At 39.4% G+C, this 25,868-nt stretch overlaps 1 protein-coding gene across 1 annotated transcript in view; it reads right to left on the reverse strand.

Moving 5' to 3' along the window:
- Window positions 1-25,868, reverse strand: part of HEATR4 (HEAT repeat containing 4) — a 69,386-nt gene that overhangs the window by 21,852 nt on the left and 21,666 nt on the right. The window contains exons 6-11 of the mRNA XM_044659974.1: window positions 23,262-23,441; window positions 21,743-21,903; window positions 18,011-18,118; window positions 13,884-14,002; window positions 11,278-11,458; window positions 6,204-6,273 (exon numbers count right to left, since the gene is read on the reverse strand). Coding sequence (XP_044515909.1) covers window positions 6,204-6,273; window positions 11,278-11,458; window positions 13,884-14,002; window positions 18,011-18,118; window positions 21,743-21,903; window positions 23,262-23,441 — 819 coding nt within the window. The remainder of the gene's footprint in view (window positions 1-6,203; window positions 6,274-11,277; window positions 11,459-13,883; window positions 14,003-18,010; window positions 18,119-21,742; window positions 21,904-23,261; window positions 23,442-25,868) is intronic.

Genomic DNA, 25,868 nt, shown 5'->3' on the forward strand with positions numbered 1-25,868 from the left:
CACATTGTAGACATTTAAAAATTCTTATTCCAATCCCACATAAATCAGCAGCATTTCTATATATTTTGAACAAAACTTAGCAGCAGGTGTTGGAAAGAGAAACTCCATTTAAAATCATTCTAGACAATATAAAATATTTAGGAATTATATGAACACAATTGCAAAACACTTTTCACACGATTAAAACTAGATTTTAAACAGTTGGAAAAACATTAATTGCTCCTGGCTAGGATGAGCTAATATCATTAAAATGACAATCCTATTCAAATTAATCTACTTATTCAGTGCCCTACCTATCAAACTACCAAAAAACTTATTTATAGAATTAGAAAAAATTATGATAAAGTTCATCTGGAAGAACAACAGATCAAGAATATCAAGGGAAATAATGAAAAAAAATGTGAAGGATGGGGGCCTAGCAGTACCAGATCTTAAAACTGTACTATAAAGCCATGGTCATCAAAACAATATGGTACTGGCTAAGAGACAGAAGGGTGGATCAATGGAATAGACTAGGGGTAAGTGACTTCAGTAAGCTAGTGTTTGATAAACCCAAAAACCCCAGCTTTGGGGACAAGAACTCACTATTTAACAAAAACTGCTGGGAAAATTGGAAAACAGTATGGGAGAGATTTGGTTTAGATCGACATCTTATACACTATACCAAGATAAATTCAAAATGGGTAATTGACTTAAATATAAAAAGTGAAATCATAAATAAATTAGGTGAACATAGATTAGTATGCCTTTCAGATCTGTGGGAAAGGAAGGAATTTAAGACCAAGCAAGAGATAGAGAACATTACAAAATGTAAAATGAATGATTATGTCAAATTTAAAAAGTTTTATACAAACAAAACCAATGCAACAAAAATTAGAAGGAAAGCAATAAACTGGGAGAACATTTTTATAACTCTGACAAAGGTTTAATTTCCCAAATATATAAAGAACTAAGTCAAATTTACAAAAAATCAAGCTATTCCCCAATCAACAAATGGTAAAGGGACATGAGTAGCCAGTTTTCACATGATGACATCAAAACTATCAATAAGCCCATGAAAAAGTGTTCTAAATCCCTCCTGATCAGAGAAATGCAAATTAAGACAACTCTGAGGTACCACCTTACACCTAGCAGATTGGCCAATATGATAGCAAAGGAAAGTGATAAATGTTGGAGGGGATGTGGCAAAATTGGCACACTAATGCATTGCTGGTGGAGTAGTGAATTGGTCCAACCATTCTGGAGGGAAATTTGGAATTATGCCAAAGGGCTTTAAATGAATGTTTGCCCTTTGACCCAGCCACACCACTACTGGGTTTGTACCCCAAAGAGATAAGGAAAAAGACTTGTACAAAAATATTCATTGTGCTCTTTGTGGTGGCAAAAAAAATTGGAAAATGAGGGGGTGTTCATTGATTGGGGAATGGCTGAATAAGTTGTGATATATGTTGGTGATGGAATACTATTGTGCCGAAAGGAATGATGAACTGGAGGAATTCCATGTGAACTGGAAAGACCTCCAGGAACTGACGCAGAGCAAAAGGAGCAGAGCCAGGAGAACAACGTACACAGAGCCTGATACATTATGGCACAATTGAATATAATAGACTTTTCTACCAGCAGCAATGCAATGTCTCAGGGCAATCCAGAGGAACTTGTGAGAAAGAATGCTATCCACATCCAGAGAAAGAACTGTGGAACCAGAAAAGCTTTAGAAAAATATATGCTCAATCACATAGTGTGATAGGAATGTGATTAAAATTTTGATGTTAAAGAATTGCTCTACCGCAAATATGAATAATATGGAAATAGATTTTGAACAATGATACACGTATAACCCAGTGGAACTGCTTGTTGGCTTTGGGAAGGGGGAGAAGAAAGCTGGGGAGGGGGAATTATGAATCATGTAACCATGGAAAAATATTCTAGATAAAAAATTTTTTTAAATGCTTGCTCCTCTTTCACCCAGAGACACGAGATCCTATTTCCCACTTTTTTCTTTACATCAAGGCTAAATCTACCTCATTAACTTCCAACTATTGCTCATTTTTGAAGCCAGACAGTCTCATTCCTTTTGCGTTTAAAATTCCACAAAAAGCTTGAGCACATCTATCATGTCTCCAGAGCCTTCTCTTATGTAGATGAGGGGTTGGAAGCCAAGAATGATTTCAGTAAAACTCTAGAAAAAACAGACTGGTGAAGATTTGGCCCTCACACTGCAGTTTGCCAACCCCTAAATTCTAGACTAAATATCTTCAGTTCCCTGAACCTGACATCATGGGACCTGGACTCCAAACCCTTCACAGTCCTGGTTGCGTTTCTTGGAATGCTCTCCAACTTGTAGCTGGCCTTAAATTGTGCCAGAATATTGCTCTCCAGATATGATCTGATTAGGTAGAGAGCAAGAGGGACAGACTACTTTATTACAGGAAGTATGTCTGTGCTTAGTGTTTTTTTGCCTATTGAACCATAGCTCGCTAAATGGTAGATATAGTTTTCAGGCAAACTACTTTTCCTTTCACACAAGTATAAGACACTGGACATTTTCCATATTGAATTTCATCTTCTTAGACTTATTCCAATGTTCTAACTGATCAGGATCTTTTAAAAAATTTTTTTAACTCTTACCTTCTGTCTTTGAATCAATACTAAGCATCAGTTTCAAGGCAGAAGGGCATTGAGGGCTAGGCAATTGGGAATAAGTGACTTACCTAAGATCACACAGCTAGAAAGTGTCTGAAGCCAGATTTGAAGCCATGTTCTCCTGACTCCAGGCCTGGCATTCTATTCACTGTGCCACTTAGCTGTTCTTATAGGAAGAATTCTTGACCAAATTAGTTTTGAGGATGATGTAAATAGAAAATTTTCTCCACAAATGTTAATGGAGTTAGAATTAGAAGGGAAAGTTAACTGGAAAAAAAATCTTTTGAAGGAGTTTCTCTTATGAAGGTCTAATATCAAAGACATACAGAAAATTAATATAAATGGGTAAAAACAAGAGCCCTCCAGTAGGAAAGCCAAGATTGAAATCTAAAGGCCTAGTTCATCTGGTTAGCAACCAGATTTAGGATATTCTGTACTTCTAGTTAAAATCTTTGCCTCCCCTGGTTTCCAGAAGAGATTAGAATAATGACCTATGTAAGAGAAAGAAGAGATCTGAGATCTGAGAGAATGGGGAGTTGGTTTAGGGAAGAGCTCACAAGAGGAATAGGAAGCTGAAATTTAGGAATATAGGAATTGATTTTCCAATATTAAATGACTCATTCTGGAATGATGAAGCAAAACATTAACTTTTACTTTGCCCTGACTCGTGTGAATGTTTTATTATCTTGTGAAATTTTCCTCATTCAGGAATCCTAAAAATATTATCTTAAAATATCCCATGTTGGGAAGGGTTTTCTGCAGGTATGATAGGACTTGGCCAGTGTGGACATTTCTCCCTTCAAATAGAAAATGCTTAGATTTAGATAATAATAAGTTAATAAAAAATTGTTTCTGGCAGACTTGTGCTTACAATATAGATATTATATATTTTTTCTTCTACAGTAGCTTTTAAAATACAGAGACCCAACAGAAGAGACAAAGATTATATATGGGAACTGAGTGAGGTGGACATCATCTTGGTGTTATGTCTGCTGAATTGTATTAATAATGGAATCCATAAGCCTATAGAACACATGTGTTTATGCCCTAATACTTTTATTGAACTGCAAAAAGCAGTTATTTTATGCACCTATCCAATAGTCCAAAGAACAGAAGTCCTTAACTTTCTTTGTGTCATGTTGGTGAATCTATGAATGCCTTCTCAGAATAATTTTAAAAAATAATTGAAGGGGGGTAGCTGGGTAGCTCAGTGGATTGAGAGCCAGGCCTAGAGACAGGAGGTCCTAGGTTCAAATCCAGCCTCAGACACTTCCCAGCTGTGTGACCCTAGGCAAGTCAGTTGACCCCCATTGCCTATCCTTACCACTCTTCCACCTATAAGTCAGTACACAGAAGTTATGGGTTTAAAATAAAAAAAATAAATAAAAAAAAATAATTGAAGGGATTATAAACTTCAGTTAAAGGTCATCAAAAAGAGACTCTTCCCTTCAATCCAAGTTCATAGACCCTCTGAAATCTACCCATGGACCTTTGGGGGAATCTCTAAACCCCAATTAGGAACTCTTTCCATAAAACATTAACTATAAAAAAGTAACTTAAAAATATGGGAATAATGATATGATAATAATAATAACAACAATGCAAATATTTCTTAATATACCTATTATGTTCTATATATGTATATATATACATATATATGTGCTATAGAAGTTATAAAATTTAGATAAAGTATTATCTAAATAATATACCTGTCAGCTACTGGAAACTTGAACTGAAGAGGTCAAGGACAAAGATGGGTTAAAATACCAGTAATAAGAGATTGCAGCTAGGTAGCTCAGTGGAGTGAGAGCCAGGTTTAAAGATGGTTCACATTAATAATGATTCTCAGATCTATCCATCTTTCCTAAAATCCATATTCACATTTCCAGTTATCTACTGACATCTCCAACAAGAGATCTTGTCAAAATCTCAAAATCAATATGCCTACAATTAAATTCATTATCTAAACCACCATCACCCCTAAGTCTTCCCCCCTCCTTTTTTTTAAACCCTTACCTTCCGTCTTGGAGTCAATACTGTGTATTGGCTCCCAGGTGGAAGAGTGGTAAGGGTGGGCAATGGGGGTCAAGTGACTTGCCCAGGGTCACACAGCTGGGAAGTGTCTGAGGTCAGATTTGAACCTAGAACCTCCTGTCTCTAGGACTGGCTCTCAATCCACTGAGCTACCCAGCTGCCTCCTGGTAAGGGTCTTTTTAAAAAAATGCCAGTAGCAAGATTCTCTTTTCTAGAGCCAACTACCAAGTTCACTTTCCTGTGTCTATGGAGCTGGGAAGAGCATTTTTGCTATGGGGCATTTATATATTGTCTATAAAAATATCTCATTTGATCCTTGTAACCACTCTCTAAGGTAAGTGCTGCTGGTTTCCCCATTTTACAGTTGAGGAAATTGAAGTAGACAGAAGTTAAGTGGTTTGCCCAGGGCCACATACTTAGTGTCTGAGGTCAGATTTGAACTTGAGGTCTTCGGACTCGAAAGTCCATGCTCTATTCACTGGGCCATCTAGCTGCTGTCATCCATACTTGATGAGCTCATTGCAATGAGATGCAGTAGCAAACGTACTGCTTGCAAAAAGCTTTTAGTTCCCACTTCATCTAATGACTTACCTAACTCAATGGCATAAATTAAATAGTTGGGGGATATGTTTTATTTTCTACACACTTTTACTTTCTTGCAAGAGAGGTAGGTATGGAGAGGGAGATTACTATGCCAAAAAAAAAAAAAAATCCTGCTTTTTCCTTGACCTCCTGGGTTTGGATCTAAGATAACCTGAGAGTGAATAGCCAAGTGATAGATATCATATTATGTCTCTCATTTTATTGCTTTGGTTGGATCTATGCAAAGAGCAAAACAATGTCTACAGTATTGAAGCATTCCTGTCCATTCCTGGGAGGAATTGCCTCCATCTTGCCAAAGCCAACTGACAAGGATTTCATGATATATAATGAGTCCTGGGATGGACTAGGAGGTGGTTTCCAAGAGGTGGAGCCACAGAAATGTTCTGCTCTCGCCATGATCCCAAAGGTGGTGAATTGGAAGGCCCAGGCAGAAAGAGGCCAAGCAAGCAATGGAAGCCAACCATTTTCTGAGAATCCTCAGGAATGGGAACTTCCCTGTAATTCATGTTCTGACTCCTGGAATGAGTGTGGTACTGGCTTAGTCTTTGACTTTATATAGTTGGAAAATCTTGAACCTCTAAAGACTGCATTGCCCAGAATTCCTTTTTGTATGACCTACAACACTTTTCCTTTTGTTTACATTTGTGTGGTCGTTTGTATAAGTTCTGAGGCTCCACCTAGTTCTGTCTCTTTTGTTTCTGGGAGCGGGCTGGTTAGTACCTTGAAGCTAGTATTTTTTGTTAGTTTATTACTAATAACACATTATTAAAATATAATATTTAGTTATTGGATATTAATTTTAAAATCTACAACTTCCCGTGGAGCAGTGAAACAAAGCCCTCTGGGAGGCTTCTCCTCTATTTCCCTACCCCATGTGAAGGTCATTTGAGAAGCAGGAATAGGAGGTGCTATCTCTGTAATACCTTTAATGGCAAAAGCTTTGATTTTCCAGTATGGATCACCCTGTACCAGCTTCAGGAGGCAGTCAAAAACCTGTAGTGAAAAAATGAAAAACGATGAGCTGTCAAAGCTTGAATAGATTCAAGAAGCTCACTTCTAGAATGGGCCACTAGGCGAAACCAGAAAAGTGAATTTTATTAGTATAGAGAACTCCCAGTATGGTTATTGTTTAATTGTTTCAGTCATGTCCAACTCTTCATGACTCCATTTGGGGTTTTCTTGGCAAAGATATTGAAGGAGTTTGCTATTTCCTTCTCCAGCTCATTTTGCAGATGAGGAAACTGAGGCAAGCCGGGTTAAGTGGCTTGCCTAAGGTCACCCAGCTAGTAAACATCTGAGGTTAGATTTGAACTTGGGAAGGTGAATCTTTTTGACTCCAGGTCTGGCACTCTATCCATTGTAAACCTAGCTGCCCAGGAGGGTAGGGAATCTTTATTACTGATTCAGGTCAGTAGTTTCTCTGCAACATAGTCTATAAGAGTTGCCTGGAACATTGAGAGATTAAGGGATCTGTGGTCACTGAGCTAGTATGTATTAGAGGCAGGATGTGAACACATGCTCTTTCCATCTCCAAGGCCAACCTTTTACTCTTTCTACTGTTCTGCCTCTGAAGGGGCCATGGACCTTGACTAAAGAGTCCTTCTCTTGACTTTAGTGCCTTCTAGATGAAAGCCCACTGGAACAGTGTGTCCTTTTCCTAGAATATAACTTGGTTCTTTGGGCACTGTGGGTTGATTCTTCTCAGAGCAGGGCTGGCCATAAATGGAATTTTTCCAAGCTTTCTGCCCCTCTGAAAAACAAAACAAAATAAAAAACACCCTCCCCAAACTAGAAATGCATCAAATCACTCTCACTTTTTTTTAAACCCTCACCTTCTGTCTTAGAATTGACATTAAGTACTGGTTCCAAGGCAGAAAAGCTAGGCAATTGGGGTTAAATGACTTTCCCAAAATCACACAGCTCATCTGAGGCCAAATTTGAACTCAGGATGCCCAGTCTCAAGGCCTGGCTACCTTGATGCCCCCTCTTCCCACTCATTTTGCTCTTTAGCACCAGGTGTTGATCAAAGTAAATGAAGTTTTGCCAAAGGGTAGAACATTTAAAGGACTTCTGGAGGAATTTCTGGTTCTCTTAAAGAGGAGAGAGAGCAGCCTGGTGAGGGTAGGGAGCTATGGTAGGGCAGTAATGGTGATGGTAAGAGTAGGAACAAAGGTAGGTGAGGCCCAGAAGTTCTATTCAGTGAGCTGAAAGCTCTGCTCTGGGTTGTGGGTGGAGATGGAGGTCCAGTTCTGGTCCAAAAAACCAGGCCTTCAGTGCCAACAGCAGGAGAACTTGAAGGTCACAAGAAACTGGCTAAAGAATGGGAGCAGGACACTTGTTTGCAACCTTTGGGGCTAGCAATAGGTTTCAGAGGGTCTCTCTCTCTCTCTACTCTCTCCCTCATACCCTCCTCTAAATGGAAATGAGACTATGAGGAGGAGGAGAAAGAGCAAAAAGGGATTCCAGAAGCTATCCTGGAATGAGTTTAAGTGGCTCACAAGAGTTAGTTATTAACTTTTCAGAGTAAGCATTTATACATCACCATATACTTCAAATCAGGGCTTGGTTTATTGTTTTATTAACTCTCTAAACTTAAGAAAATGATGAGGAAAATGTTAATAAGGCAGATTAAACTTAAAATGTCATGTACTTTTTTCCCCTCCAGAGAGCAAGTTGTTAAACATTTTCCAGCATGCCTCTGTGTGTAACCTTCACATCAGGTTAAGAGAGCTAGTCAAATGTTCCTGTAGCCAGGATTCCCTGTATTGAAAGTTTGGTGGCCTGCCACAGGGAGGAGAAAATTTTCAGACCTAGGAATTATCAACTGCATACTCTGTATTATCTGGTGGAGGGGAGCAGGGATGAGAATGAGCAATTAGACTATCTTCATAAAGAGAATACCTTTATTTACCTTCTAAAATGTCCTGGGTTCCTAAAACTGTTCTGCACACCCAGAGACAGGGGCCAGGTGAGCTTGGGCGCAGGATGTTACCAGAAGGGCTAAAGGTCCTATTTTCTTCCTGCCCAGAGGCTTGTCCTAGATCAGTGATGGCAAACCTATTAGAGACGGAGTGCCATGCCCCTCCCACACACACAGGGGAGGGAGGAAACACTCCCATTGGGCTGCTGGGAGGAGGGGTAGGTGAAGTGAGGAATGTCCTCATTGAGTTCGAGAGGGGGAGGGGAGTGACCATAGTGCTCTGCTCCCCTCCAGCTCTGCCACCTATGAGCTGCCCACTTTACCTAACCTCTCATTGGGCTGCTGGGCACAGGGGTGAGGGAGAGGGGGAGGAGAACAACTCTACCCAAGTCCCTCTGCCTTCCTAGTAATAAATTGGGTAGAGGGGGCTATGTGCCCACAGAGAGCACTCTATGTGCTATCTTTGGCACCCATGCCATAGGTTCACCATCACTGTCCTAGATCATAGAAACTAGGATCTGTTGCTCAGGGAGGAGTAAACATTCCAGCAACTTGGATATGAGAAGGATGAGCTGGGGAATGTGAGGCCTCAGTTCTCTGGTTTCTGTAACTTGGGCACTCTCTTTCTTGGGTAAGATGGGCAAGAAGGTCTCTAAGGAATCTTTGAATTATAATAATCTAGTGGGGCAGCTAAGTGGCACAGTGGATAGAGTGCCAGGTCTTGAATTGGGAGGACCTGGGTTCAAATCTGACTTCAGACACTTTCTATCTATGAGACCTGGGAAAAGTCACTTAGCTCTGCCTCAGTTTACTCATATGTAAAAGGAGCTGGAGAAGGAAATGGCATTTGGGGGTAGGAGGGTAGATTGGAGCTAGGTGGCATCATGGATAGAGAATCGGGCCAGGAGAAGACTCATTTTCCTAAATTCAAATTTGACCTCAGACATTTAATATCTGTGTGACTCTGGGCAAGTTGCTTAATCCTGTTTGTCTCAGTTTCTTGTCTATAAAATAGGGATAGACTGGAGAAGGAAATGGCCAGGCCTGAAACTCTATCTACTGTGCCACTTAGCTGTGCTTCAATGTGCATTTATTTAGGGCCTACTTTGTATTAGACATTGTTCTCAGTGCTAATTATACAAAGAAAGGCCTGGAGTTGGAGGACCTCGCTTCAAGTCTGGCCTCCGACATTTCAAAGCTGTATGACCCTGAGCAAGTCACTTAACCCCCTTATTGCCTTGGAATTCTTTATTGCCTTGGAAACAAAACTTAATATTGATGCTAAGACAAAAGGTAAGGGTTTAAATATTTTTTTCCTTTTAATCTTTTCTTTTTTTCTAATAATACATATAAAAACAACTTTTCACATTGTTTAAAAATGTATAATTTTGGGGGCAGCTGGGTAGCTCAGTGGATTGAGAGCCAGGCCTAGAGTCAGGGGATCCTAGTTTCAAATCTGGCCTCAGATACTTCCTAGCTATGCAACCCTGGGCAAGTCACTTAACCTCCATTGCCTAGCCCTTACTACTCTTGCTTTAGAACCACTGCATAGTATTGATTCTAAGGTGAAAGGTAAGGGTTTTTAAAAAAAAGCATAATTTTGAGTTCCAAATTCTCTCCCAATTTTCTTCCTTTGCCTTTTCATTGAAAAGCAAACAATTTGATAAGGGTTATACATGAGACACAAAATATTTGTAAAGTGTTCGTTTTTTAAAACGCTTTCTGTCTTTGTAACAATTCTAAGATAGAAGAGCAAAGGTCAAGCAAGCGGGGTTAATGACCTGTCCAGGGTTAGTAAGCTAGGAAGTATCTAAACTCAAATTTAAACACAGGTCCTTCCAACTCCAGGGCTGTGTCATGTTCAAACTCTGGGAGTTGAGAATCTCACCTTGATTGACAGGTGAAGACAGTTGGAGACATAGGAATGTTCCCTGATGCCATGAGGACAAGAGGAAAGGCAGTTGGCCAAAGGGTATAAATACCCTGACAGCCATCTGACAGGGAGCCTTGGCTTTTGGTTTTAGAGCCCTGGCCTGAAACACTTGACTTGAAGCATTAATCTGATCTTGGACATTGACTGACCTGTGGGTCTGACCATGGATCCTCTGGTTCTCTCTGAATTCCCCCTAGATATTTAGGCATCTGAACCATCACTAGATATTTAGGTATCCTGGGCCCAGGGTGGGGGTGGGGGGAACTGGGAAGCAGGAAGGAGAAGAAGCAGAGGGAGGTAAGGGAGGTATTTCCTGATGGCTGTAGGACTGACATAACAACTGGCAGTAAGAAGCTGAGAGGGATCATCGATATCTGTATCAACCAAGCAGATTGCTTACTCTGGTTTGGCCATGGCCAAGCTGAGCCAGAGGAGGTGAAGAACAAGAGTTCCAGCATTACTGAAACAGCCTACAGTCCTGAGGGATTAGTGATCATAGCTTTAGTGACAGGGTCTCCTATCCCCAATCTGTTCCTGATCATCCTTTCTCTTATTAACTTCTGTAGATAAAGATTATTAAGAACCTTCCTTGAGTAGTTATTACATCATCACTCTTGGGAGGGAGCAATGCAGTCAGATGAACGTTATCCAAGGCTAATAGAGCCCAAAACCAATAATCAATCCAATGCCAGGTGGGACCTGAAAGGGTTACCCATCCACTGACCTTTAGGGATCCTGCCTGGGTGCTGTTATCAAGAAGGGGTAGTTATTATAACATCCAGCTGAGTGGCAGGACTCGGGTGTCCCTGCACCAGCCATCAAGGGAATCAAAGCATAGTGTCCCTGATTAATATACAATTATAGTAACTAGAATAGTATAAAGATACCCTTCTATTTTTATAATAGCTGGCATTCTATCCACTGTTCCACCTAGCTGCCACCCCTCCATTGACCTTTTACACAGTGCTCCCCCATCTAAAAAAAATTAAAAAAGAATTTATAAACAATATAAAAATAATATTATTAAACTATTTGTAAATAAAATACATAATATATAAGAACATATAAATATAGGTAAATTATAAACAAATAAACCTTTAATTGTGTAGTGAATCGTCCAGAAGCCACTTGAAGTCCAACTTACCATGCGATCTTTTATCCTGAGTGAAGCAGCTGCAAGGCAGGCTTCTCTCCTCACAGCCATGAAATCATCAGAGAAGCAGTTAAGGAAGCCAGGAAGCAATTTGGCAGTCATAAGCTTCAACCAGCCAATTAAGGAGAGGGCTTCGACCCGATCCTGGGAATTTCCTTCACCCAGCATGGTCCTATGGAACATAAGAATCTGGTTACTCTCCTGCTTGAAAAAACATCCAGTGCTCTGTTTGCAACACTTACAGGGCTTCCTTGGCTAATTCTAATTTAAATATTTGCCCTTTAATGGCCAATAAGTCGATTACTTCATCATTTCCAAAGTGCCCTTCAAATGGAATCACTGGATCAAATAGAAGCAGTCAGGGATTTTATCATCCTCCAAAAGACCCAGACCCTGAGCTATTAGACATGATAAGCTAGAATCAGACAGAGAAGCTTTGCAAATGCTTAACGGAGCCCACAATTCTATTCAAGTTTCATTCAAAGTTTTTCCTATTGTCATTAGAAAAAGTTCAAAGACCCCAGTTAAGGAACCACTATAAGAGCTACCAGGAGGGATCAAGAGAGGCAGCCTGCCAAAGGTGGTGGTACTTGAATTGAGCTTTGAAGGAAACTGGGGATTCCAGGTGAAGTATATTGTGTATAAAGTTCTCCTGGTTCTGCTCCTTTGACTCTGCATCAGTTCCTGGAGGTTGTTCCAGTCCACATGGAATTCCTCCAGTTCATTATTCCATCACCATCAGATACCACAATTTGTTTAGCCTTATCATTCCTTAGAGCACAATAGTATTCCAATCATATACCACAATTCACCGGGATATTCCTCAACCAATGGAAATCCCCTCACTTTCCATTTCCTTGCCACCATAAAAAAAGCTGCTATAAACACTTTTGTACATATAGGTCTTTTTGCCTTTTGTTTTTTATCTCTTTGGGACATAGATCTAGTAATGGTATTGCATGCATACATCAAAGAGTATGTATGCATGGTTTTATAGAACTTTGGACATAGTTCAAAATTGTTCTCCATAATTGTTGAATCAGTTCACCAGTCCCCCCAATAGTGCATTAGTGTCCTAATTTTCCAACATGCTCTCCAGTTTTTGTCATTTTCCTTTTCTGATAGGTATGAGGTGGGACCTCAGAGTTGCTTCAATTTGCATTTTTCTAATTAATCATGATTTAGAGCATTTTTAAATGTAACTAAAGATAGTTTTGATAATGTCATTTGACCATTTATCATTTGGGGAATGACATGTATGCTTATACATTTGACTCATTTCTCTATGTATTTGAGAAATGAAGCCTTTATTAGAGAAACTTGTATATTTTTTTCACTGTTATGATTACCATGTATTATTTTCCATCCAATTTTATCCATTTATTTTTCTCTCCCCTTTCATCCTGTCCATCCTCAAAGGGAAGGAAAGATCACATTTAACGAGAAGAATCAAGGAAGCTCCCCATAAAACTCCCCCCTTCACTATTCCAGTCCACATTGACCTCTCTTTTATAATCTAATAAAGTATTTATTGCCCATGCTACTTGTTTGGGCAGTGGCTATAGTTTTTTAAGTTGTCTAATTCTTTGTTATGTCTTTCTTCTTACTTCAGTAAGATTATAAGTTTCTTGAAGGCTGAGACCCTTTCTTTTGCCTTTGTATTATTACAGAGCCTAGCAAAGTCACCAGCACGGAGTGGGTAGTAAATATTTATAAATACCTCTCTCTCCTAACTGTATTTTTAAGCTTTTCGAAATTAGGAACTGTGGTATTTCCCCCTCCCCCATATCATCCATAAGATGCAGTCTGATGGTATGGTCAGTAGATAGATAAAGCCCTGGACTTGGAATTAGAAAGACTTGAGTTAAAATCTGGCCTTAGAAACTTACTGTATGACCCTGGACAAGTCTATTGCTGCCAACCTCAATATCCTCATCTGTAAAATAGAGATAATAAAAGTATACCTATCTCCAGCGGGACGTTGTGAAGATCAAATGAGATAATATTTGTAAGGTGCTTAGCGTGGTGCCTGGAACATAGTAACTTCTTAGTAAATGCATATTTCTTTCTTTTCTGGTTCCAAGGCGAAAGAGTGGTAAGGGTTAGGCAATCGAAGTCAAATGCCCTAGAGTCACACAGCTAGGAAGATTTGAACCCAGGACCTCCCTTCTCTAGGTCTGGCTCTCTGTCCATTCAGCCACCTAGCTGCCTCTCCTTCCTTTCTTCACAAGGCCTATTACATTGTTATGCATACTATAGGAGACCAATAAAGCTTTATGAATAAATTGATGACTGATTATTCAAGTACTGTGGATACTGAGGAAGGTTTATACTCATCGGTGTTAGGGAAAGCAAGTGTTACATTTTCAGTGTGAGAATTTACACCTTGAAAATTAGCAAAGGGTACAAAACAGGATTTAATTTATTGTTTTGTTGGTTGTCTAGACTTAAGTGAAAGAGAAAATATTAAAAATGCAAATTGAACTTAAAAGTGTGTCCATATACATTCTGGGTTCCCACCCCTGTATCCAGTTATTAAAAATTTACCCCTATTTATCCTGCAACTTCTCTCTGACCATCCTAAAGGCATGTCCTACCAGATCTTGTCATGCACCTCCTTCCCCAGCTTCATCTGCCCAAGGGCTTGGGCTGCTGCCTGGCGTACTTCCAAGTTCCAATCATTCCACATTAGTTGGACCAACTTATATTTCAGATCCTGCAAAGGCAAAATAGCCCCCAGAATCAATGAAACTTCCTTGGGTACCCAAGACACAGTGCTAATGGGGAGTGGCATGTGATTAGATTTTATTCTAAACAAGGGAAGGGATATTATGGTGGTAAAATATCACCTGTTTTCTTTCCAATTTTACAACAATAAGTACTTTTCTTCTTTGCATCTCTTTCTCAATCCTTGCCACTCAAGCAGTGACATATGTGTAGATAATTAATCATATTTATTTAAATACCGTTATAAGGATTTGAGCATATGAGCAGGATCTGCAGAATTCCAGAACCTTTCCTGCCTTGGTTATAAGGATTTGAGCATATGAGCAGGGTCTGCAGAAAAGGAGGCAGAGGCAGGAAAGGTTCTGGAATTCTGCAGATCCTGCTCATATGCTCAAATCCTTATAACAACACCAGAAAGAAGTATACAACAGGTGAAAATGTGAATGAAGAGATGCCTCAATTTTCTTTTCCAGTTCCCATACCTCAAAGAGAGTTACAGAGTAGACTCTTAATTCATCTAGATCCCACCTGATCCCCATGTCACACACACCTACTACAATCTTTAGGTCAAAGAGCTGTAGACAAGCAGAAAGGGTTGGCTTGAGAAGTAGAGGGTCTCCTCTCCCTGGAGATCTTCAAGCAGACACTGAATGATTACTTAATGAGGATAAGATAGAAGGTATTCTTGCTTAGGTATGGGTTAGAACAGAAACCCTCTGTGGTCTCTTGCAACTCTGAGATTCCATGATTCTCTGGTCAGTACCTGAACTGCTGCATCCTGATTATTCAACTATATTTGTGCCCACACCTCTAGACAATGGGGTTTAAAAACAGGCTAAAGGAATAGTCAGGTGGTTCAGGGCCATGGAAATGACAGGTATAATTTCAGGACCATCTTGGTAGTCAAAATAAATGAGAATAAGATGATTTGGGCATTCTATGGCAAATCTATTTAGAAAGCTGAAGATATTCCATAGGTAATGACATGTGGATGAAATACACTGGGGAAAAGGAAACCTAAGAAAGGATGGGCCATTTCATGAGGCTATGAAGTTTTATCTAGGACAGATAGGAATGTGGGTTAAAGAGCAGTCTTGCTGCCTCCCAATATATTATTTAGATTTAGCTAGAATCGATCTAGGGGAGTTGGGTGGTACAGTGGATGGAATGTTGGATCTAGAATCAAGAAGACTCATCTTCCCAAGCCCAAATCTGGCCTCAGACATTTATTAGCTGTGTATTTGCCTCAGTTCCTCATCTGTAAAATGAGCTGGAGAAGGAAATGGGAAACCATTCCAGTATCTCTGACCCAAATGGAGTCACAAAGAGTCAGTCACAGCTGAAGTAATATAAGCGGATTTAGCATGGTTTAAGACCCAACTCTTCCATGAGGCCTTCCCTGTAAATACTGCAGTCATTGGAAGTTTTTTCAAGCAGGGGAGTGACTGGACTCATGTTCCATAGGACCATACTGGGTCCTCAGAAATCTCTCTTTTCTAAATTCCAATTATACTTAAATTAAGTACTATGTAGCTTAGCTTCTGTTTGCTAAGTGTCTTATTTCATCAATTAGACTATACCCTTGAGGAGTGGAGGAATTAGAAGTAAAAGGAAAAATGAATGAAAGGAGCAGAACCAGGAGAACCTTATACATAGACTTCTTTACTAGTAGCAATGCAATGATCTAAGACATTTCTGAGGAACTTATGAGAAAGAACACTATCCACATCCATAGAAAGAACCGTGGAAGTAGAAACAATTGTTTGATCATATGGGTCAATGGGGACATGATTGAGGATGTAGACTCTAAACGATCACCCTCGTGCAAATATCAATAATATAGAAATAGGTCTTGATCAATGACACATGTAAAATCCAGTGGAACTGTGTATTGGCTATGGGAGGGGGGTGGAAGGAGGGGAGGGAAAGAACATAAATCATGTAACCATGGAAAAATGTTCTTAATTAATTAAAAAATTTAGAAAATAAATAAAAGAAAACAAAAAAATTTTAATTTAAAAATTTTAAAAAAGAAAGGCAAAATATTTTAATTTTTATTGTATTTTTATTCAATGTTTTATTATTTTGATCATGAACCAAGTGATCACATATAATCCTTTAAATAAGTAACTGCAATTATAATTTTTAGAAACAGACCCAGTTATTACACTGTGTATAAGATATTAATTATAATAATAGAATAGTAACCATAGTATTAGAAAGGATATAGTTAGGCATATGAGAATATTATAGCAACTAAATACATTAAGAGCTTCTTTTGGAGGAATAAAAACTTTAGTTCTGGGTAGTTTTCTAGGGAAGCTGAAATCCATGCAGAAGGAGCTGGGTTCATTGGGAGTTGAGAGTATACAGCTGGCCTGATAAGATAATATGAAAACAATCTTGTTTTTTTCCCAGGGGTTGTTTCATCCTTTAAAGATTTATGCCACTATAGGTTCCCCAGAGAACTGTGGCCAAGAAAGGTAACTATGACCTAAATAGTATGAGGGTTAACCTTATACTGAATTTAGGACTTCATAGCAAATGTTCCAAACCCTTGTTATCAAGCACCATTGCATGTTTCTTAACATCCTCTGTATGTTCCATCATGTTAATTACTTAAGCTAATTAGTAGTCAAAAATCTACAAAACATACTTATCACAAACTGGGTATGGTTAGATCTCCAGCTTTAATTTACCACAATTAAAGTTTGGATCCTCAGCTCAAAATTATGGCTCAGCGATTTCTTTATTTCAAACATAGCATCCTTTTTGTTGTTGCTTTAAACCCTTACCTTTTGTCTTAGAATTGATTGATTGTAAGGCAGAAGAGCAGTAAGGACTATGCAAGGGGGGTTAAGAGACTTCCCCAAGGTCATACAACTAAGAAATATCTGAGGCCAAATATGAACCCAGGACCTCTGGGCCTGGCTCTGTCCACTGAGCCACCTAGGTGCCCCTGTTCTTTTGTCTTTTAATTCAGTTCTACATTATCTTCTTCCCTTCTTCCTCTTCCCCTTCCCCACTCATTGAGAAGGCAAGAAAAACAAAACTAATTACCAATTTGTATCATCCTGAAAAACAAATGTCCACATTAATCATGTTTGATTTCTAGGAGCTATAGCAAAGGTATCCTTTCTTGTCTCAGAAAAGGGTATACTCTGTTGCAAATATTAATAATACTCGATTGCAAATATTAATAATATGGAAAGAGGTCTTGATCCACGATACATGTAAAATGCAGTGGAATTGCTTGTTGGTTATAGGAGGGGGCAGGGAGGAGGAGAGGGAAAGAATATGAATCATGTAAGCATGGAAAAATATTCTAAATTAATTAACTAAATAACTTTTAAATTTTAAAAAGAAAAAAAGAAGAAAAATAAAGGGGTGTATTTTTTGCTAAAATAAGGCTTTGATATGAAGCATAGGAATCACCTTTCTCAACCCAAGGAAGCATCTCCTATACTTCTTTACACCAGAAGGACCATGCCAAACCCTTCTAAAATCTGTCACTGGACATTGAGTAGACATGCGATACATATCTCTGTATATATTTTTTAAGGAATTCAAAATCAGGTAGCAGGACCGGTAGTCAAAGTCATAGAAGCCCAGAGACGCATCTGGATGCAATTTTGATTTGGGGGTTGGACATAGTCGTGCTTTGAGTCTCTCTCTCTACCTGGCTCATACCTGATGTACATCTATGAGATGTGACTAGGGAATGGCATTTGGCTGTTTTCTGATCAGTCTGGCAGAGAGTTTGTCCTAGAAACTAGCTGCTTTTTTCTTTTTTTTTTGCATTGAGGGATGACCATTTTTCTTTTGGTTTTGATTTTGGTAACCATAAGCAGGAAGCAGTGGTACTAAGAGAGAGAGATCTGATTGGAAAGTATGGTTGAGTAGGAATGGGGAATTTAACAGCAGCGAATAGCTGCAAGTGTTGCCCACCTCATTTAAAGTGCCACTTGGATTTAAGAGGGACCAGGAGAGAATTTACCTTGTTGACACTCCTCCCAGTAATCCGGGAGAGAGCTCGGCAGGCCACAATCCGAACTTGCCACTGGCAACTGTTCAGCTCAACAGCAAGGAGGGTATGTATCAGGGTCTGAGGAGATGTAAAACATAGTTTAGTGGGTTCTCTGCACCTTTGTGCAGTGGGACAGAACATTAAAAGATCCATCATAATGTGCATTCAGCATCTGGATCACAAAATGTAGGCTGTCTTTCTCCCAGCAGGGGAAAGGTAAGATGCCTACTTCTCCACCATAATTAGCCAATTTGGGTTCCATTAAACCTGAAGAGGGGCCTAGTTCTTTCCAATTTTAACAGAAAACTCCTAGGCTGTTCTTTGACTCTAAATATGGACTCATTTTTATTGTTTATATTTTTCTTTCTACATTGACTAATACATATTGCATACGTTTCAATCACATTGTGATGTCTTTCATATTTTCCAATCAGAGTTTTCAAATTTTCTTCTATATTTTCATTCTTTTGAATGTGTTTTGTAATTTCCTGCTGTCTTATGAATTCATTAGCTTCCATTTGTCCAGTTCTAATTTTTAGGGAGCCATTTTCTTCGAGGCTTTGCATTCCTTTTCTTAGGGAGTTCTTTTCCTATTTGAGGCATTGTTTTTCCTTCTTTTAGAGAACTGTTTTCTTTAGTAAGTTTTTGTTCTAAACTGTTGATTTTTCCTATTTTTTTCCTTTTCCAATTTTTCATCTAAGTTTCTTATTATTTATTTTTCTCTCCTTTTGGGAGCTCTATCCTTTCACATTTTTCTTTGAGGCTTCATACATTTTCATTTTTTGAATTGCAGTATTCTTCTGAACTTGTGTTTTAGTTATCTCTTGTTGAGATATTTTCCTAGCATCAGGCTTTTTCTCTGTCTTTTGCTATTTTAGGATTATTCATATTTTCTAAGTCGCCATTGCTTATATGCCTAAGACAGTGTATCCATTCTAAGTCAGATGTAAATTCCTTGAGTGTAAATAGAAATTTTGTACCCCTGAACTACATTACCCAGCATCCTTTTCCTTTTCATCCCCAAGTTGTGTGCTTACATTGTATAGATAAAGTTGTGTGTAAGCCTGCCCTCTCTCTCTCTCTCTCTCTCTCTCTCTCTCTCTCTCTCTCTCTCTCTCTTTTCTCTGGTGACTTTGCATGTTGCATGCTCCTCTCTTGTGTCTGCAGTCTGGGGAAGCTTCCTTCTTTTACTGAGGCTGCTGTTTTCCTTTTGCTTCAAGTTATTATTAATAAACTTTGTAAAAAATAATATTTGGAGTACTTGGATATTAATTTTTAATCTTTTTTATTTATTTTTTATTCTTTTTAAAACCCTTACCTTCCGTCTTGGAGTCAATACTGAGTATTGGCTCCAAGGAGTCAATACTGAGTATTGGCTCCAAGGCAGAAGAGTGGTAAGGGTAGGCAATGGGGGTCAAGTGACTTGCCCAGGGTCACACAGCTGGGAAGTGTCTGAGGCCAGATTTGAACCTAGGACCTCCCATCTCTAGGCCTGGCTCTCAATCCACTGAGCCACCCAGCTGCCCCCTTTAATCTTACACTTGTCTATACAAACCACACAAATCCAGAGCCCCAGGTGATGCTGTGGTGGAAAAATGACTTAGAGAAAATAGCTTTTTTTTTTTTTAACTCTTATTTTCTGTCTTAATATCAATTCTAAGACAGATGAGCAGCAAGGGTTAGGTAATTGGGGTTAAGTAACTTGCCCAGGGCCATATATCTAGGAAGAATCTGAGGCCAAATTTGGACCCAGATCTTCTCAATTCCAGACTTGACACTCTGTCCACTATGCTATTTAGTTGCCCCTAGAGAAAGTATTCCTAGAGACAGAGGATCTCTTCATGGTGGTCTTTCTCTCTAGGCACAGTTAGCATAGATACAGAAGTAAATACACCAGAGTGTTGTGAGGCTTAAATAAGATAACAGATAGGAAGGTTTGCAAACTTTAATGCATTATGTAAGTGCTAATTATTATTATTAGCCTACAGCAGTGGTTCCCAAACTTTTTTGGCCTACCGCCCCCTTTCCAGAAAAAATATTACTTAGCACCTCCTGTCACATACTATCACCGCCCCCTTACAGTTATTCACTGCCCCCAAATGCACCTGTGGCCATCACCACCTGCCTGAATCGCTGCAGCACCCACCAGGGGGCGGTGGAGCCCACTTTGGGAATTACTGGCCTACAGCCACCAGATTTCCAGTGTAATGATGACCTTATTCCTTGAACCATCTAATGTACTCCTGTGGAGTTCAAACATGATGGGGGTGGGGTGGCAGTGGATAGAGAGCCAGCCCTAGAGATGGGAGGTCCTAGGTTCAGTTCTGACCACAGACACTTCCTCTCTGTGTGACCCTGAACAAGGCACTTAACGTCCATTGCCTACCTCTTCCCACTTGTTTTTTCTGCCTTATGATGAATACACATTATTGATTCTAAGATGGAAGTTTAGCTTTAAAAAAAAAAAGAAAAACTTCCTAACAATTAAAGCCATTCAAAAGTACAGTGGGTTGTCTCTGCAGCAACTGGGTTCCCCCTCCTTAGAGTTCTTCAGGTAAAGACTGGATGACCACTCATTGGACATGGTGTTGAAGAGATTCTCATTCAGGAATTGGTTTGGACTGGATAGAACTCTGAGTCTTCTTCTAATGCTGAGATTCTGTGATTTCTGTGAACTTTTCAGAATCTGACTACTGTTACCTACAGACTCTTTGATCTTTTGCTTGACTTTCTGGTGTCCCCAAACTCTGATTTGTCTTGACTTCTGGAAACTGAAGGCTCCATCATTTTCAGCTTCCCTGCCTTGAGTGTAATCACCATTAACTTTCCCAAATTCCAAACTAGCTACTGTCCAAACTTTGGTGTGATAATATCATCTCATAAAGGTGCCATGAACAATTAGGCATGGGCTAAATCCTGATGTTTTTAGAAGGCTATAAATGGCCCTTTTCAGTGGCGAAGAATTAGTACAGACAGACCGCGTGGAGTTTGCCCCTATAAAGGCAGCTCAATAGGAAAAGGAACAATTTATTTGGTTATGAGTAGCAATAAGTAGCAAGTAGATTCAGTTTCTGTTTTGGTACGTCTCTGTATCCCTTTACAATAAGCACCTAAAAATGGGAATGGAAGTTTGTATAAAAATATTCATAACCATGCTTTTTGTGATGGCAAAAATTTTGGAAAATGAGGGGGTGTCCCTCAATTGGGGAGTGGATGAATAAATTGTGGTATCTGATGGTGATGGGATACTATTGTGCTGAAAGGAATGATGAGCTGCTTGATTTCAGAAAGAGCTGGAAAGACCTCCATGAACTGATGCAGAGCAAAATAAGCAGAACCAGGAGAATACTGTACCCAGTAACAGCAATATTGTGGGATGATCAGATGCAATAGACAACAAAACTGATCCAGGACAATTCTGAGGGGCTTATGAAAAAGAATGCTATCCACATATAGAGAAAGAACTGTTGTTGTAGAAATGTGGAAGAAAATATATGATTTATCACTTGTTTATTTGGGTATATGTTTTGGGGGTTTAGTTTTATAAGATTATTCACTTACAAAAATGAATAATATGGAAATAGATTTTGAGTGATAATACATGTAGTAATTGCTTATCAACTTTGGGAGGGTGGAGGTGAATCCTGTAATCTTGGAAAACTTATGTGTAAATTTATTCCTGGAATAAGAATAAGCACCTACCGTCTTATCACTGAGATGGCTCAGTAGGATACAGGCTTGTTCTTCGGTTTCCTTATCCTTTTTGCGAAACAGTTGGCGGAGAATCCTCTTTATTACAGGAAAAGAAGCAATTCCATCCAGAGCCAGGCATTGGGCTGCTGCCCAGCTGTCAGCATCATTACCTATCAGGATGGAGTTGGAAGAAGAGTAAAAGCAGCAAAAAGTAATTAGATCTGGGAGCAGCTGGGTAGCTCAGTGGTTGAGAGCCAGGTCTAGAGATGGGAGGTCCTGGGTTCAAATCTGGCCTCAGATGCTTCCTAGCTGTGTGACCCTAGGCAAGTCACTTAACCCTCATTGCCTAGCCCTTACCAGTCTTCTGTCTTGGAACCAATACATAGTATTGGTTTTAAGATGGAGGTAAGAGTTAAAAAAAAAAAGTAATTAGAATGAATTGTCTCTAGGGAGAAGAACAGCCTAATGATCCCTCTTGGATAGTGACAGCCTAAGGTTTGCCCTTCAACTCTCTGAACCCCACAAACCATGCCCTTGGGTGGTCTCATTTTAGACAGGAGACCCAGGTGACTTAGCTGAGGATGAGAAGGAATAAGTTCTCCTTAAAGCATAAATAAGCTGCTATCATTGAGGGCTTTCAAAGAGAGTTCACACCCTTACCCTCTGTCTTTCTCCCACCCCAAATATTTTGAGCAAAATCCAGCAAACCCTAGGATAATACTTAATGTCTATCATATAGAAGGCCTCAATAAAGGTCTCAGTGATTGATTGATTTGATAGGAATTTCCCCTAGAGACCAAGAGTTATTGGAGAAAAGAGTGTAGGAGATATTGATGGTAGGATATCTGCAAAAAAAAAAAAATGGAAAATGGTTTCCTGAGACAATGCCAGCTACAGTCCACTTGCCTGCTTTGGTGATTGCCCACCAGTCTTTCTGCAATCACGATCCTCCAGAACAGAGAATAGCTCCCTGATGATGCCCTATGAGTGAGGGTACCTGCTTTGTCAAAGTTCCTTGAAGAGGCCTGCTTTGCAGACTTTCCCTCCTATGCTAGGATCTAGAATAGCTTCATTTCCTGATGGTCCAAAGGTACTTAACCTCTCTTACTCACCTGAGCCTTCCCTTCTGCCAGATAATGTTGCTTGACTTTTAGGGGGATGAAGAAATTGTCTTATATCTTTTTTTAATAACCTTGTCACGATCTGCTTAATTGTGATTTCTTTTTCTTTTAAGAATGAAAATGGGCTCCTGTTTAATCATTCCTACCTGCAAGAAGCCTGACTATTTGGACCATGAGACAACTGCCCCAAGATTATGGGAGAATAACGTACCAGAATTGTAGGCATGCTAGGTAGGAAGAAACGACAACTCCTGGAGTGCTCTCTAGAAACCCAAACCTCTAGTGTGATAGTGACTTTTCCAGAGGGTAATGATGGAGGGTAAAAGATTAGAGAAGGCTGATGGACAATAATAGCCCTTCAATATCCCCAGGTTAGGAAGAACAGAGACAGCATGTAAGTCCCTCACCCTGCCTCAGGGCATCCTGCATGATTTCTTGGGCTTGGTGGTTGTGTGCTTGGATGGAGTAGTAAAACAGAGCGGCTGCTACACGTACACCAAATTTCCTATCCATTAATGCTTCCTTGAGAAGAGGCTGTAGTTCCTTTGGTACTTCCTCAACAGGTGGCTCTTCTACCTTTTCTTCCTCTGCCATCACAAGAGAGGAAAGTCAGAATGCTTCCTTCTCACACCCTCCATCACATATTAGAGGCAAATTGAAAAGTTCCCTTCCAGCGTGGACCAAATTAAAATGTAATTGGGAAAATTTTTAACAAACTACATAAAAATACAATATAGCATCGATAATGTGCTCATTTGTGATTTTCTAAATCAACATACAGCCCATAGAGAACTATTTCTATTTGAGTTTGACACCACTGTAGAGCACACATAGGTTCTGATGCATGATTGGGGCAGTTGTGTGCCAAAAAATATTTAGCAAATAATTCTCTGAAAGCAGCATAACACAGGTTTAAATTTGATCTACATTATTAATATTTATTCCATAAATATAAGTCTAGACCAGTGATGGGCAAACGATGGCCTGCGGGCCAAATGCAGCCCTCTGAAATGTTCTATCCAGCCCAGACATTATTCCTAATCTGACGAATACAACGAGTAGGATACAATACAATGAAACTTCGAAACAGACTGACAGATGAGCATTTCCTTTCCTTTGGCCCCCTCTTTAAAAAGTTGGCCCATCACTGGTCTAGACAATCAACAAAACAATAAGTCAAGCCTTGACTGGTAGCTTGCCTATTGGCAAAGTATGAATGTTCACTCTGAAAATTTAGCAATCAGTTTTGAAAACTGGTTTAACCTGGTTCCTGCACACACCCTGGACTTTAGGCAAGTCACCTTTATCTTTCTGGGGCTTTGGTTTCTTATCTGTAAAATAAAAACTTAGAGCTTGATGACCTCCTTTCACTTCCATCTTTACCTGTGGCCCAGTGCAGGTATTTTATGTTCACTTATTCAACAAATTTTTTTTACGGTACCTGTTTACATTGTATGAATAGTGAAGATATCTCTGGACAGCCATGAGAGTAGAGAAAGGACAAAACGAGAAAGGGCTCCAAGTCAAAGGCCTTCTAGCAGAAAATAGTTTAATGTGTTGCTACAGAACACTTGTTAGTACTCTTGTTGATCAATTACCTAAGTTATTTCAGACACAAGAAAAGGCAGGAAAATACAAGAAAAGATGGGAAAATCCCCTATCAAAAGGTTGCCATCAAGAACTATGGGAACAGAACCCCCAGGCTGCATTTCATAGAAAAAGTTAATAGCAAAGGCTACAAGGAACTGAGAATTTCAGTTTTGGTTAGGCTGTGAAGACGGGAAAATATATTAGGGATTTCATAGACTGTACTATGTGTTGTTTCCCAAGACAATTAACAGTCATGTACCTATGTTCAAAATGCTATAGGAGGAGGAAGGAGGGCTAGAGGAACTTGAGGGTCTCAGGAAAAAAAGCATTTTTCTCCCTCCAGAAAGTATTCTATGTACTTTGTATTTACTTATGTACATGTTGTATTCTCCTCCCCCTCAGTAGAATATAAGCTCCTTGAGAGCAGATACTGCTCCTTTTTTTGTCTTTGTGTCTATCACACTTAGCCGACTATCTGGTACACAGAGCTAAATAAAAATTTGTTGAATTAATGTGTGGTTTTTGGTGTGTGTATTTTTTTCAAGGGGGAAAAGAACCCATCTGTACAAAATGAATTAATGTTTTAAGAAAAAAACAAAGGTGGGGGGGAGAAAAAATGTTGAAGCCACAGAGGGAAATTCAATTCCGAGTCAGGAGATTGGAGGGCAGAATAGGGGGAAGAAAAACCATGCAGCTACATAATGAGCATTTATAGAATGCTTTACAGTTTGCAGAGTACTTCGTAAGTATTATCTCATTTTATTCTTATAATAACCCTGGTGGAGGTGGGGTTGGTAGTACACAGAGGAGAGTAAGATTTAAGAAGACTAGAAAAAGTAGTAAAGGAACAGGTTATGAAGGATTTTAAAGCCCCCAAAAAAATGTTATATTTGATCCTGGAGGGAAGAGGAATTTTTTAAGTAAACTGGAGTTGATGGGTAGGGAAGAGGTGACATGGTCAGACCTATCCTTTAGGAAGATCAATTTGGGAGTTGAGGATGGTCTGGAGTGGGGAGGGGGACAGACAAGACTAGTGCAATAATCCAGGTTTGAGGTGATATGGTCTTGCACCAGGGTTATGGCAGTATTAGAGGAGAGAAGAAGGTGTAGACCAGAGATGTTGGGAAATTAGAATCAACAGGATTTACAAACAGATTAGATATGAGAGGGAGGTGTGAGAGAGTAGGGAGTCAAGGATAACATACAGGTTATAATCTGAGAGACTAGAATTGTGGTGCTCTCAAAAGTAATAGAGATGTTAGGAAGAGGGAAAGGTTTTGGGGAAAGGATGATGAGTTCAGTTTTCAATATTTGATTTTAAAATGGTTTGAAAGAACACCTACTGAGATCTGTCAAATATGACCACCAAGACCTACCATGGAGACAAATTATAACCTCAACAAGGCATATCTCTAGGAATTATT

This window comes from Gracilinanus agilis, chromosome 2, assembly GCF_016433145.1.
Source record: "Gracilinanus agilis isolate LMUSP501 chromosome 2, AgileGrace, whole genome shotgun sequence".
NCBI lineage: Eukaryota > Metazoa > Chordata > Mammalia > Didelphimorphia > Didelphidae > Gracilinanus > Gracilinanus agilis.